This window comes from Oncorhynchus mykiss, chromosome 20 (assembly GCF_057628025.1).
Source record: "Oncorhynchus mykiss isolate SJ-2025 chromosome 20, ASM5762802v1, whole genome shotgun sequence".
Taxonomy (NCBI): Eukaryota; Metazoa; Chordata; class Actinopteri; order Salmoniformes; family Salmonidae; genus Oncorhynchus; species Oncorhynchus mykiss.
Genome location: NC_143041.1, coordinates 13,270,985 through 13,285,976, shown reverse-complemented (window position 1 = coordinate 13,285,976; position 14,992 = coordinate 13,270,985). Strand labels below are relative to the sequence as shown.

Below are 14,992 nucleotides of genomic sequence, written 5' to 3'. Positions count from 1 at the left end.
TGGTCCTCCAACACCACTTCCAACAGCATCTGGTCTCCCATCCAGGGACCAACCCTGCTTAGCTTCAGAAACAAGCCAGCTGTGGGATACAGCAGCATACCATCCTGGCATTGTATTTGGTCAAACACAATTCTCCCAGCAAACTGATTGGATGGCTGTTGGAGCCAGCGAAGGGTGCTTTACTATTTTTAGGCAGTGGAATTACCTTAGCTTCCTTCCACGCCTGTGGACACACACTCCTTTAGGCTTTGGTTAAAGATTTAGCAAATAGGGGTGGCAATAGTCTGCTACCATTCTTAATACTTTCCCATCAAGGCTGTCTATACCTGCTGGCCTATCATTATTGATGGACAACAATAGTTCTTCCACCTCTCCCGCACAAACTTGACCAGATTGAAAACAGCAATCCTTTTCTTTCATATTAGATCTTACATACAAAAATATGATGTTTCACCGTTGTCATTTCACTTCTGAGTTTGCTTGGAAATATCAAAAGGTTTTGTTAGGCTAGACTTTTAGGGTATGGCAGTATCCCAGGACAGATAGTAGCAGTCCCAGCAACTGAGGCTAACCACGTCGCGGAATACAAATTAAACAGTTGTGTCAGCTACCCAGGGATACTCTGCTCTCTCTTAGCCAGTAAATAAATCATGTTAATTTTTTCAGATGTCCCCTGTTTCTTCCACTACAGTATCTTAACAGGCCATAAACAATCATTTATTATGGCTGTAGACCCGATCTACAGGAAGTGGAGGGAAGACTCAATGGTGAGGGGTCAACTAAACAGCCATGTACGATAGCATTACACACTAATAACTGTATCAGCCTGTCTGAACTTAACTTTGGATGTTGTACCCATAGAATTAGGAATTCGAATTTAATAAGATATCTATGGTTGTACCACCCTGACCTCTAGTGGAGACAGAGGGAAGCTACAACTGAAATCTGAGCAACAGTCTTCATGCTAGCTTTAGGTCCTGTTTAAGTTCAAATATGCATTACTAAAAGTAGATACTCACCCCTCCATCTGAACCAGCTAGGGCCAGACCCCTCTCTGCCAACCTGCAGGAGTAGAGAAATAAGTTACAGAGAAATGGAAAGAGGGAGGGGGGGGGGGTAGGAGCTAGAGACAGAGACCGAGACGAAAGATAGTATAGAATCCCTCACCGCCTGAGGGCCATGGCCTCCTCCCTGGTCACCGAGTTGTCTGTGACGGCTCGGCCACATGTTTTGGGAGTGCATCCTGGGAAAAAAAAAAAGAGTCTCTCACATCATCTGCAACATCACAGTAGAAACTTCAGCCTACCTCCAGCCTACTTCATGGATCATGTCCTATACTGTTTTTAATGGGATTCAAGATTAAAATTTACTTCGATCCAATGGCTTTTATAAAGGTTTCCAATTACAAAAAAGCAATCTAAAACATTCATGAAAGGCATCAGGTAAAAGTAAACTAATCCACGAATACAAATATAATATTAAAATGACCATGTTCTCATGAATTTCATTATATAATCTTAAAAACTCATTCAAAAACAGTATGGGACATGATCCAGGAAGTAGGCGGGAGTTTCATAGGGTATTCCCCAACTAGGGAAAGGAAGTGTGCAGGCTTTTATTCTAACCGTGCACTAACGCATCTAATTCAACTAAATACAAATACAAATATGTGTTGTTTTAAACCCACCTGGGTAGCGTTTGTAGTTCTCATAGTCCTCAGAACAATCCACAGTGTAGACCCTGGTCTGAGCAACCACCTCAGCCTGTCTGACCAGGGTCTCTGTGGTGTAAGGGTCCCCTGAGGCCAGGTAGAGCCAGGTGAGGGTTCCTACCACAGCCAGGGCCACCACCACTACGAGCAGAGAGCCACGGGACACCCGCCATGCAGACGCCTGCCTCAGAGCATTACCCCTGGGAGAGGACAGGAGAGAGGAAGTTTGGTTTGATTGTCCTGCAGTGAAAGGAGAACAGAAAAAAAGACTTCCCTCTTCCACCCATCTTATTATCACACACAATCCATATATAGGTCTGCCGAACGAATAGCCAATAAAACTAATTTTACCTCGGTGCCGAACGGAACCAAAACCTACTGGCTCTCTAGGAAGTTGGGTAAACAATATAGTACTTTCCTGGGGATATTTTGTCTCAAATTTAGAACCTACAGCACAGACAACCGGTAGAGTAAATTCAAATGTAATTTTATTCAATATTCTGGTGTGTAAGGAACATGTACACGATTTTGCACTCCAATGATTCAGGATGTGTATATATACCAATTAATTGTGCATTACACAGCCTGTTTAATCAGACTAGCACTGGCCATGCATGTCGTTGACGTTACCTTTTGATCTTTTTCTCAATCCCGTTGGCGTCTGGGACTTTTGGATTTCCTCGCCGTTGTATCGTCATTGTATAATGCAAAGCCTTTTTCAGTGGACATTCATAAAGCTGTATAGCTAGCTACTTCTTTTCTTGCAGAAATAGTAGAGGATTTCAGATTACTACTACTCGGCATTGCTTCCTGGTCAATGCGTAACAGTCCATCTGGTTGGCTCCTGAAGAATGAAACCTGCGTTTTAATTGGACCACATCACGAAAGTCTATTGCTCTGCAGGCCAAGTCAAAGTCAATCAACTGACTATCAGCACCTCAATCTGTTTACATTGATGGGTGTGTAGTCGCTGGTGCGATGTAGCCTGGGTGCGTTCATCGTTTGCTATGTTGCGCGACGGTTTGTACTGAACAACACGTTTCCCCAAAACGGTGCACACTCTTCAACAACTTTTGAGGACGTTTGCTCCCGTTTCGTGGGTGTGGTCAAATACGAACTATTATATTGACAAGATAGTCGAGTGACAATGCTCTAACAATGCAAATAAATGTCCTCAAAGATGGAAGGCAGGCGGGAGGAGAAAATATCAGGTGGGACCATTCTAGCCAATGAGAGGGCAGATACCACGGACGCAAGACTGCTCAGGATTTTAATTTGATGGCAGATCAAGGTACTGTAAGCATTACTTCAAGAACACGATCCCCATGACAGAGAATCGAACCCAGTCATGGTACCAGTAGTTGCATATTTTCCGCCATATGTATATCATTGAACTGATTACTTTAAAATAACACACAGACGAAGTTAAAAGCATAATTAAGTTGCTAATGGAAGCCTGCAGTACCTCGGTCGGCCTTCAATTTGAGATACTCAATGAGAGGGAGTGGCACCGCTATGTTCTGACTGGGTCAGAGGTGGTAATGGGGAAGAAATTGAAGGAAGTATGGAGCATAGCGGTAAAAAAAATAAAGTGGGGAGTAGGAAAAAGAAAGGGAGTAGGGGTTTGAAGGGGAGCGAGAAGCCTATGGAGGCAGAGATTAAGAAAAAAGGAAGTTTGAGGAGAGCAATATAGTTGAGGTAGAGAGTGCCAAAGAAGGAAAAGATCAATCGCGAGAGGAGCATGGGATGAGGAAGATCATAAAGTGATTCTGAAGTTTAGGGAGAACGGGAGAGTTTGGGTGATGAGGCTGATAAGGTTAACGGCTGTGATAAAATATTTGATTGGGGGAGTTGTCAATGCTAAAGTGTTAAGAGATGGGAGCTTGTTGGTGTTCTGTAAGCAGGGTTGGGTAGGTTAATTTCTAAATGTTAGTTACCTGTCAAATTGTAGTCAGTAATGTAACTTTTACCCAAACTCAGTAATGTAATCTGATTACATTCTGTTACTTTTAGATTACTTTCCCCTTAAGATGCATTAGAAGAAGACACACATGTATGTTCCCAATTGAATGACATCTATTGCAGGATAAATCAATGTTAAAGTTTACATAGCTGGCCATATATGGATGTTTGCGCTTAGTGGGACTATCATTTGTTTTTCAACAGGACAATGTCCCAACACAACTCTAGGCTGTGTAAGGGCTATTTTAACAAGAAGGAGAGTGATGGAGTGCTGCATCAGATGATCTGGCCTCCACAATCACCTGACCTCAACCCAATTGAGATGGTTTGGGAGGAGTTGGACCGCAGAGTGAAGGAAAGCAGCCCACAAGTGCTCAGCATATGTGGGAACTCCTTCAAGACTGTTGGATAAGCATTCCAGGTGAAGCTGGTTGAGAGAATGCCGAGAGTATGCAAAGCTGTCATCAAGGCAAAGGGTGGCTACTTTGAAGAATCTAAAATCTATTATGATTCTTTTAACAATGTTTTTGGTTACTACATGATTCCATGTGTTATTTCATAGTGTTGATGTCTTCACTATTATTATACAATGTAAAAATAAAAACTAGAATGAGTAGGTGGGTCCAAAAGTTTGACTGGTACTGTGTGTGTGTGTGTGTGTGTGTGTGTGTGTGTGTGTGTGTGTGTGTGTGTATATATATATATATATATATATATATATATAAATAAATGGATGTAGCAACTACGGATTGCCCCTTTTTTAAGTCTATGAAAGGTGTGTGAGTTTGAGCATATGTCCATTAGGCCTATGGCTTTTTTTTATCAGCATGAATTAGATTGAGCAATAAAGGGCCCACTTTTATTCCATAGGCTGTCCACTGGTTTCAAAAACAAAGATTGGTTGCCGACAGCAGTCGCACCATTGGAAGACATAGCTTGGTCTGTAGCCTACGAAACCTATTCGTGATCTTTTCCCGCGATCAATCAAACACATTTGGTGTGTCATCATAGTGATCTCTGACTTGTGGTCAGACTCACTCAGGTGGAACAAACTTAAACTTGTGCATTTTTTTCAATGCTGATTTGAATGCCATTGAGAAAAGAGTGTAAAATATTTTTGGGGCTCGCTAAAAAGTCATTTACAATTTAAAAGTAATCATCAAAGTAATCTAGTTTTTCAGAAGTATCTGTAAACTGATTACAATATTTCTGCTGGTAACGTAACGGATTACATGTAATCCGTTACTCCCCAAACATGTCTGTAAGGACACGGCGCAGAGGAAAAAAGCTCTCCAGATTGAAGCAAATAGGGAAGTGTAAGGTGGTGTCGAGCAGCTGGACTGATCAAGCAGGGAAGAGGTGGATTAAAGGGGTGACAACAGGGGTGCCTCTGAGTGTTAGCATTAAAGAGGTAAGCGACATCTTGAGTGGAGGCGTTCTAGTGAATGTTCAAAGGTCGCAAGCAACAAGGGGTGGAGTTAGGGTAGATAGTCCATCTATTCTGTTACATTTCAAGGACAGGGTACTGCCAAATAACGTAGCCATAGGATATATAAGTTATGTGAGGATTTATGTACCAAAGCCTTTAAGATGATATAACTGCCAGATGTTAGGGCATGTTTCAACAGCCTGTAAAGAGAAAAAAGTGTGGAGGGGAGCATGAGAATGGGCAGTGTGGGGATGGTGTACAACCAACGTGCTACAGCTGAGTTTATCATACAGGAATATTTAGTGGTTTGTAGGGACATATATGGAGAGGGGGGGCACCCTCATAAAGCAAGGACTTCCTTACAGGATGCTAGGCAAAGGTATTGAACAGGAATATGTGGTGTTGTGAGGAGGGTGGTAGTGGTAGTGAACTACTATAATCCAGGTCAGATATTGGACCTGGAAGTGCTGGAGAGGGTGGAGGGCCAGGATAGAAGTAGGGTAATGTGGTGTGGGGAGTAGGCAGGTAGGTGTTTGGAAGGGCAAAGTGGGATCCGTTTCAGGTGCGGAGTGAGCAGGTGATGGCTCGGGTGAATATGAAAGGGGATGTGGATAGTATGAATAACTGGGTGAGTTAGAGGGGGCAGCTACTGAGGCTATACCTAAGAGTTCAGGGAGGAGAAGGAGGAAAGCAGTCCCATGGTGGACGGAGGAGTGTGGGGCTATGTTGAGGAGTAGTAACGGGGCATTTAGAGTACTGCAAAGCACGCACAACTTCCAACACCTGATTCAGTATAAGCAGGCCCTGGTGAGGAGAACTATCCGTCAGGCAAAGAGGCCATGTTGGCGTCGGTTCTGTGACGCCATTGGGAGGGCGTCAATTGTGGGAGAAGTGTGGGGGATGAGTGGGGTCAGAAGGGAGTGGGATTATCCAGTGTTGACGAGTGGGGAGGAGGTGGCAGTAACAGATAAGGCAGAGATGAAGGCCAAGGCATTTGTCCAAGTGCATACTGTAGCTCTGCAAATTTGTCAGAGGAGGGGCAGAGAGAAAACGAGAGAGGAACACCATGGAGTGCTGGATAGGAGGGAGGATGTAAATGATATGTTGAATGCACCATTTACCATGGCAGAGATGAAAAGGGCAATAGGTAAGTCTCGGTTAACTTCACTTGGGAAAGATGAGGTGTTCTATGTTATGTTGGCCCATCTTAGTGATGAGGCACTGGGTAAAGTATTGGTGTTGTACAACAGAGTGTGGGAGGAGGGGAAACCCACAGGCAGCTGGAAGGAGGCAGTAGTGGTACCAATCTGGAAGCCAGGGAGGACCCAACGAGGCCAACAAGCTAACGGCCAATAGATTTAACATCACATGTACAGTACATTTGGAAAGTATTCAGAGACCTTGACTTTTTCTACATTTTTTTTAACATTACAGCCTAATTCTAAAATGTATTTCATTGTTTTTTGTCCCTTATCTACACACAATACTCCATAATGACAAAGCAAAAACAGGTTTTTAGAAATAAAAAATGGAAATATCTAATTTCCATAAGTATTCAGACACTTTATTCAGTACTTTGTTGAAGTACAGCCTCGAGTCTTCTTGAGTAGGACTCTATCAGCTTGGCACACCTGTATTTGGGGGAGTTTCTCCCATTCTTCTCTGCAGATCCTCTCAAACTCTGTCAGGTAGGATGGGGAGCGTTGTGCACCTCTATTTTTAGGTGTCTCCAGAGATGTTTGATCGGGTTCAAGTCCTGGCTCTGGCTGGGCCACTCAAGGACATTCAGAGACTTGTCCCGAAGCCACTCCTGCATTGTCTTGGCTATGTGCTTAAGGTTGTTGTCCTGTTGGAAGGTGAACCTTCGCCCCAGTCAGAGGACCTGAGTGCTCTGGAGCAGGTTTTCATCAAGGATCTCTCTGTACTTTGCTCCATTCATCTTTCCCTCGATCCTGACTAGTCTCCCAGTCCCTGCAGCTAAAAAACATCCTTACAGCATGATGCTGCCACCACCATGCTTCACCGTAGGGATGGTGCCAGGTTTCCTCCAGACGTAATGCTTGGCATTCAGGCCAAAGAGTTCAATCTTGGTTTCATTAGACCAGAGAATCTTGTTTCTCGTGGTCTGAGAGTCTTTAGGTGCCTTTTGGCAAACTCCAAGCGGGCTGTAATGTGTATTTTACTGAGGAGTGGCTTCCGTCTGGCCACTCTAACATAAAGGCCTGATTGGTGGAATGCTGCAGAGATAGTTGTCCTTCTGGTATGTTCTCCCATCTCCACAGTGGAACTCTAGAGCTCTGTCAGATATTGAGCTGCAGATACCCAGACTTGGAAGATGGTAGCATGCTGAAATGGCACTTCCTGATCTTCAAGTGCGCTACTAAGTATTCTGATAGGAGACGCAATCGTATGGGGTGACGTCGTCGTTCATATTTTCTACAATATATGGCAGATAAGCTTGTGAACAACAGGTGCCTGGTTTGTACTTGCAAAACAGGTCTACCAGTAAATAAAAATGTACAGGCAACCGACAAAAATTAGAAAGTCTGGAAAGAATCTGTATTATTTTCGACCAAGTCCACCTCTTCGGCACCTCCATCAATAAAATCAGTCGTTACTGCCGCGCACAGAGTAGTTTACGGAGTTTCCTTTTTTACCAGGGTAGAGTTGGTGGCGGTAATGCACGATAAATATTGGATGCCAACCGCCGTTAAACTTAATCGAAGAAGAAAACTTCCCTACGATGGATTTGGCGCATGAGCACTTGGTCAAAAACAATAACGATTATTTCCTGACAAGGCATATTTTCGGTTGCTTGTACATTTGTATTTAGATACAGGGCGGGACTGCGGTAAAAAAATATAGTTGCTCAGCGAAACGCCATATTTTGTGAGTAACAAACGTATTTTGAGAATTGCTTTCAGAGCTGTCTAATGGAAACAAACATGGTAGCTTTCTGGGCTAGAAAGGCGACTCGTCAAATTCATCGTCTTCTCTGACCAGACCTGACCTGGTTCAGCCTAAATGCAAATTGTATGAATGTAAAGGCAACGTTTGTATAGTAGGCTACTCCTTTCATTATCAATAGTCGAGCATTCTATTGTAATTGTAATTTATGCATGATCATTGTACACATAGTAATTTACTTGCTGCTCTCCAGATTTCAGCTACAATGGATGCTTTACCAGCATGGCCCAAGGGGAAGAAGCTGGTTCACCTGGATCTGAAAGGAGCACCTCCTAGAATTGATTACCTGCACAAGGTAATAGCACTGCTCACCTATCGCTTCCTTATTTGTATGTTGAATGCAAGAGGTCTGTCTGACATGACCGTTCCCTCTCTCCAGCTGATTGGTCTTTTTTCTGGTCTGGGTGCTGACGGTATATTGGTGGAGTATGAAGACATGTTCCCCTATGAAGGCGAGCTGAAGGTGCTGCAATCCACTCAGCATTCACCATACAGGTTGGGCTATACCCATCCACCATACAGGTTGGCCTAAAGCCAATCACTGATATCAACTCTTATCCTCAAACATCACTATCTTGGCCTCGCTAGAAAGTGAGAAAAAAAAATGGTTCTTCCTGACAGGTAATGATTCTCCTCTCTCTGCTGCAGTCGTGAGGAGGTCCTGTCCATTCAGGAAGTGGCCAAGTCCCAAGGGTTAGAGGTCATTCCTCTGGTGCAGACGTTTGGACACATGGAGGTGAGAGAGGGGGAACACATATCTGCCTCCCACCTGTTCATATCATACCCCACTTAATAATCCGAGAGATTGAGGCCAACTTATGTTGTTGCATGTGGTTGTATTGTCTTAGAATCTTTGGTATTCTTTTCTTTCTTTGCCTCCTTTATCACTCACTCTCTCACAGAACTTCTCACCCCCCCACCCCCCTCTCTCAGTTTGTGTTGAAGCACAAGTCGTTGTGGGGGCTGAGGGAGGTGGGCCACTGCCTGGGCACTCTGAACCCCCACAGAGAGGAGGGTGTGAGGCTGGTAGAGGAGATGCTTCGCCAGGTGGTGGAGCTCCACCCAGGCAGCACCAGCCTGCACATTGGAGCTGACGAGGTGAGGCCTGGTATTTTGATCCTTTTGGAATTTAAAAAAAAAGTGCAGACGAAGGGGAGGAGATGAGGAAAGGAAGCCATATTGAGATGCATACAAGATTGAAATAACTTTCTAATGATGAACAATGCATGACACCACTTTAATTGAAAGCCTTTCCCCCCCACCATATGTCATGCGTCCTCAGGTGTACTTGCTAGGTGAGGGAGAGGAGTCTAGAAGTTGGCTGAGCACACCTGGCCGTACAGTACAGCAGCTGTTCCTCAGTCATGTGACCAGGGTAGCAAAGGGCGTCAGGGAGGCGTGGCCAAACCTCAACATGATCATGTGGGACGACATGTTGCGAGGGATGGACCACGACACACTGAAAGGTCAGGGTACAGGCTCTTAAAGTGATAGTTCTGCAAAGTTACACAATCATTTCAATGTTTTAACCTGAAAGTAGTCTATGGGCCAGAAAAGTTTGCAATCCACTAACATTTGCTGCTTTTACCTGTTTGCCAGGCAGTGGTTTAGTAGGATTGGTCCAGTTGATGCTGTGGGACTACAACCCCACCCTAGATGTGAAAAACACGGGTAAGAACTAGTGGTTTTACTAGAACAGTTTCACTATGCACATAGACAAACACGATTTGTGCTTAATGTCAATGTTTCCCATCTCCTTTCCCCTCTCCAGTATATCTATTGGAGAGGTACAGTGGTGCAGGGCTGTCAGAACTGTGGGCAGCCAGTGCCTTCAAAGGCTCTACTAATGTCCACACCTGTGTGACCAGCACACAGAGACATGTGGACAACCATCTACAGTGGCTACAGGTGGCAGCAGCCCTGCCTGAAGGCATACACATGCTGGGCATCGCCCTCACTGGCTGGCAGAGGTGAAACGGAGAGAATTCACTTGTTTTCATCTAAATTATTGTGTCATAGGGCAAAATCAGATTTGTCTAAATCATACAATGCGTCAGACTTTTGCGTAAATCATGGGATGTTTGTACCGAAATGTATGATGTTATGATTTAGCCATAATCTATTTAATAATCTTATTTCAACAATAGATATGACCACCTGTCTGTGCTGTGTGAGTTGCTGCCCCTAGCTCTGCCCTCCCTGGCCTCCAGTCTACAGACACTCACACATGGTCAATACTTTTCTCCATATACACTTTGATGTGATCCTTGAGGTATTGTAATGGCACCTGATCCGTGTTGATGGTGGTTCTGTGTGTGCTACAGGCCAGTTCAGCCCGGAGGCTCAGAGCAGGGTGACAAAGACTTTGGGCATCTCTTCTGTAGAGGTAGAAATCATGGCAAGGTGAGACCCTTCATAACAGAAAATTCTCCTCTGTTATAAGGGGATTGTGTTTTTCATCCTAAAAGTGTCTGTCTCTCTGTGCCCTGCCCTAGCTCCACTACAGGTGACTCTGTGCTGTTTCCAGGGAGGAGGTTGGCAGAGCTGGTTGTGGAACTAACAGCAATACTGCAGTCAGAAGAACTCCGCCATTTTGAAGACAACATGTGAGTGAAGCCAGCAGCCACCTGGGCTGGAACTAAAGCCTGCACACCCTGTAGCACTCTAGGAAGAGGCTTTGTGACCACTGCAATAAAGGCACACTTAATGATTTCTTGATTACTCCTATAAAATCCTTGAATTAAAGAGCTCTCTAACCTTGACACATATTGCTCTGTGGTTCTCAGGTTTGTGAGAGGCTGGTTCACTCCTTACCACAGACAGAGAAAGATAGTCAGCCCACTTATTGCTCAGCAGTTACAGAGTCAAGCCATGACGTAAGCATCTGAATGTTTGTATTCCACCACTGTTTATATGCTAGGAAAGGTTTTTCACTCCCTCATATAGTTTTTTTTTTTAAATGAACCCGAACAACCCTCCCCCTAAACAAAAAGAAATGTGCTCACCTGTGTTTCTTTCAACCACCCTCCTCTCCCCCAGATTGTTGGCTCTTGTGGAGCAGAGAGTGGCGATGGTGAAGAAGGAGATGGTGCGTCTGTACCCAGCCTCCACAGCTCAGGAGTGGGTAGAGCAGCATGTCAGCCCCGTGGTGGCTCCCCTCCAGAGGGTCCTGGAGGACACCAGAGCCAGCCTACTAGAGATGGTACCCCAGAACGTCTCAGCTTCTATGGTTGGGCAGTAAGGTTTAGCCTAGGTCCAGAAAGCGATCTATCCTTGCAGACTTCATACAGTGAGGTCCAAGAGGTAGTGAGAAAATTATTCCATAATTTTCAAAAAGCAACTTTTATTTAATTCTGTTTGTTAACAAAAAAAGCAAAAATAAATGTATAAAAGTTTGTTTTTTTTAAGTAAAAAAAAAAAAAGACTAGGCAACCCAGTACCTGAAGTCATCCAGCAACACACACTAACTGGACACAAAATATCTCATGCATTCTTTCTTTCAAGCAACAGAAGGCATCTACACTCACCTTCCTCTTGCCAACAGATGCAGTAACTTAGTTAATACAGTCCAGATACAATGTAATACAGTTTATTTGTCAAACATACATATTGTTATTAACACATTTGTCTATGGACAGGAATGTTACCTGAGACTGGTCTTTCGTTTTGTGTATATAAGGCCAGACGAAATCTGTAGTTTACCCTATGAATAATAAATCAATCAAATGTATTTATTACACCCTTTTTTTACATCAGCAGATGTCACAAAGTTTTATACAGAAACCCAGCCCAAAACCCCAAACAGCAGGCAATGCAGATGTAGAAGCTGTTAGATCAAGTTCATTCTAGAGGTTTTGCCTCCCCAGATTCTGTCTGACCCTAGTGATAGGACCCATCAATGCTGAAAGACATGCAAGTATTTACTTTAACATAAAAACAGGCAAACATTCTTAACTGATCCCTGGAAATCCATGCTTGATTATAGTTTACAGTCACATGCATTCAGATGGATGGATGGTTGCAGTGAGTAGAGACAATCCTACTAGACCAAGATTATCACTTGGGAGGTCTCAAACACACTGTGTTCCCTAAACTGTGGGAATGTTTTGAATGAGTATTTCACACATACTGATTACATTTAAATAGAAAGGCACTGTAATTATAGGGTTGAGTCGAATACAGTAATGATTGTTTTTGAAGAACAGGCAACACAAACTATGAATTTGTTTAAATATTCTGTGGAAAACTCTACCATTGAAGCGTATTTAAGGCAATTTATAGTATCAGAGATACTACAAAATGCTGTAAAATATATTTGGGTGCATTTCAAGTCTGCTGTGGCTTCCCCTCATCTCTTCTCCTTCTACTGCACTTAGTCCCCCTCTTCTCCGGAGTCAGTGCTGGGGTTCAGTTCATCTTCCTCCCTGACTGCCTCTTCCTCCTGCTCCCAGCGACACTGGAGCTCCTCCAGACCCAGGAAACGCTTGAGCAACGAAGCCACTGCCTCCACATCACTGACGGAGAGGGGGAAAGAACAGGATCAAACAACTAGTTGTGATCAAAAATAGACAGCAGGAATATTTTGACAATCAAAACACTAAATACATTTGTCTAATTTGACTTCTGTTCCATGCCATTCTTTAACTGTTATACTAAATATTCTACAATGTTTTCAGATCCTGGGAAACCTGTGTTCTGATCCTTTAACACAAATCTTCCATGTTAGGTCTATTATAAGACCCTATCTCACCTGCGTCCCCCCATGGTGGGGCTCTGTGTGAGGGGGTAGGAGAAACCTGTGGCCAGTCGCAGCACCAGCAGGTAGCCCTTCCCTAGGTAGCGCACCTTCTCTTCCTGAACACATATGTCACGCAGGTGCCTCATGTCCATCATCACTGAAAGACCGAGACCGGAGGAGAGGAAGGGTATGGGGCAGGTGACGGAAGGGCGACAACAGGAGAGGGAGGGTATGTGAGGGAGATGGAAGGGAGCAATAGAAGGATGGAGACGGGGAGAGACCCCGTTGGAAGACCCCTGCGCTAACTGGATTCCAATCGTAAAACTCATCCCATCTGATCTACCCTTATTGGTAAAGGAGGTTCCATGTGAAAGTACTGTACAGGACACATTGGGTGATGTTTCTCACCTTTCTCCTGGCCTCTCCTACACATGGTGAGAATCATGGCATACAGACTGAAGGTCTTCAGCTCTATCACTTTCTTGGTTTTATCAAACACTGCCTCCTCCCACTCCTCCATGTTCTGCATGGCCACGAACAGACAGCCCGTCACGTAGAAAAGCTTCCACAGGATACTGTCTGGAAAGACCAGAAAATGGGGATGAGAGACAGGCAGACATTTTTTCCCCATTCTGTCTTAATTATGTAATTGATGACGGGACAGGCTGGCACTGGTGATGCCTGTAAATCAGGTTGTACCGGAGCTGTAGTATGCAGCAGCCAGGCCAATGGATGCAATACCTGAAATCAGAAAAAGGACCAAATGCTGGGACAATTTATTTTCTGACATTGCATTCAAAGAAATAAACTCAGTAAATATAAACACACACATCATGATCCTACCTATGAGCAGCGACCAGGAGCGGATGCCAGGCGACCTCTTCAGGTGTAACATGTTGGTGGTGTGCAGACATGAACAAATTGTATACAATATGGATAGGCAAAAGCTATATAATATAAAGAACCATTGCTTACTCTTGTAATTCTGTGCTTACTTCAAGGAAAGAGAGGGGATGTATGTCAGAAGTAGAACATGGCCATGTTGGTTCAATATTGAAGTTATGAATAATGATCACAGATGAATGGAAACCAGGATGTTTAAACAGGGAAATTGTCAGTGTTGATGAAATGGGGAAGCAGATCTGAAATACAAAATGCTATGTTTTACTTCTGACAGATATCCCCCTTCTCTCTAAGAGCAGGGTTGCCAGGTCAAGCAACATTTCCAGACCAATGACAACTCAAAAAGTGCCCAAAAGGCCTGAAAACAAGCTCCTTTTTTCACAGCAAGAGGAGTTGCCATTTATATTGTAAACCCCTTTTCCATAATGTTACCGAGATAATTAAAGATTATCGTAGTAACTTGTAACGACGTTGGAAGCTAAATTCAGTTTTCCTCATAATAATTATTGCAAGCTGCGCCTTAGACCGCTGCGCCACTCGGGAGGCCAACAGTTAATCTACTCCAGCAGCTCACCAGACAACGTCTACATTAGAGGAAAACTAACATTAAAGGGAATGGAATAAGTTATTCTGCAATGTATGTCACGACGTGCGCGCGAGCCAATAGCTGTAGTGCTCTCTCAACTCACACACACACACACACCCCTCCGGTCCCCCCAACCACTCACTCACAGTAACAACCTGCCTCACAGTCAGCAGCAGGTCCCTGTGAAATATATATTTTAAGATATATTTATAATTCTATTCGTTATGAAGGTATTCAATTACAAAAAAGAAAACAATGAAAACGTTCATGAAAGGCATCAGATAGAAGTAAATTAATCCACGAATAAAATTTTACATACATCTTCAATGACCGCGTTCCCATGAATATGATTATATAATTTTGAATGCCATTCAAAAACAGTGGGCATGGTCCAGGAAGTAGGCGGGACATTCATAGTGTTGCCGATCACTCATTCATCATCTCGCCTATAAATGAAATAATTTATCCCCATATGTCTATTCATTTCTCTCCTACCTTACACTTTCAACTGGAATCCTAAAATGATACACGCTGAATAATGTGTCAAATCGGCTTGATGATAGTGACAGTTACATGTCTAAAATTTTAGAGAAGTCCCAATTAATTTCATTTCACAGTAACAACGCACAGTGGGAATGTGTTGATTTCTTCCGGGTTACGTCTATGCTGATTAGATGATGACATAAACTACAGTTT

At 43.7% G+C, this 14,992-nt stretch overlaps 2 protein-coding genes and 1 non-coding gene across 25 annotated transcripts in view; 1 reads left to right on the top strand and 2 right to left on the bottom strand.

The window, feature by feature from the left end:
* The window catches only part of ogfod3 (2-oxoglutarate and iron dependent oxygenase domain containing 3), a 33,870-nt gene extending 30,954 nt beyond the window's left edge, over positions 1-2,916 (bottom strand). Inside the window, exons 1-4 of the mRNA XM_021575643.3 lie at positions 2,342-2,916; positions 1,688-1,911; positions 1,168-1,243; positions 1,020-1,062 (exon numbers count right to left, since the gene is read on the bottom strand). Coding sequence (XP_021431318.2) covers positions 1,020-1,062; positions 1,168-1,243; positions 1,688-1,911; positions 2,342-2,409 — 411 coding nt within the window. The 5' untranslated portion in view covers positions 2,410-2,916. The remainder of the gene's footprint in view (positions 1-1,019; positions 1,063-1,167; positions 1,244-1,687; positions 1,912-2,341) is intronic.
* hexd (hexosaminidase d) lies at positions 2,533-11,799 on the top strand. 15 transcript variants are annotated; one of them, XM_090212264.1, is made up of 14 exons: positions 2,533-3,002; positions 3,878-4,094; positions 8,263-8,364; positions 8,449-8,564; positions 8,718-8,805; positions 9,003-9,167; positions 9,352-9,535; positions 9,669-9,740; positions 9,841-10,039; positions 10,217-10,299; positions 10,394-10,472; positions 10,565-10,675; positions 10,856-10,945; positions 11,109-11,799. In XM_090212264.1, the coding sequence occupies exons 3-14, from the start codon at positions 8,275-8,277 to the stop codon at positions 11,308-11,310; spliced, it is 1,479 nt and encodes a 492-aa protein (XP_090068390.1). In that variant the 5' UTR covers positions 2,533-3,002; positions 3,878-4,094; positions 8,263-8,274; the 3' UTR covers positions 11,311-11,799. The 15 variants fall into 15 exon arrangements, with proteins under 15 accessions (XP_090068390.1, XP_090068392.1, XP_021431304.2 ...); XM_090212266.1 differs by having other exon boundaries at positions 8,691-8,805; XM_021575629.3 differs by lacking the exons at positions 2,533-3,002; positions 3,878-4,094 and adding an exon at positions 7,716-7,991.
* On the bottom strand, positions 11,396-14,958 carry LOC110498922 (cytochrome b-245 chaperone 1 homolog). 9 transcript variants are annotated; one of them, XR_016489332.1, is made up of 6 exons: positions 14,616-14,953; positions 13,651-13,687; positions 13,507-13,548; positions 13,216-13,386; positions 12,820-12,964; positions 11,396-12,583 (listed from the first exon to the last, which is right to left on the bottom strand). It is a non-coding gene; the product is annotated as a cytochrome b-245 chaperone 1 homolog (transcript). The 9 variants fall into 9 exon arrangements; XR_016489336.1 differs by having other exon boundaries at positions 14,792-14,935; XR_016489334.1 differs by lacking the exon at positions 12,820-12,964 and having other exon boundaries at positions 14,616-14,933.
* Between the last annotated feature and the right edge of the window lie 34 nt (positions 14,959-14,992).

Bases quoted from the DNA above. Each gene is read 5' to 3' on its own strand.
- hexd (XM_021575627.3), top strand. The intron at 8,565-8,717 runs GTTGGGCTATAC...TCTCTGCTGCAG, and splicing joins ACTCAGCATTCACCATACAG to TCGTGAGGAGGTCCTGTCCA. The intron at 10,946-11,108 runs GTAAGCATCTGA...CCTCTCCCCCAG, and splicing joins TTACAGAGTCAAGCCATGAC to ATTGTTGGCTCTTGTGGAGC.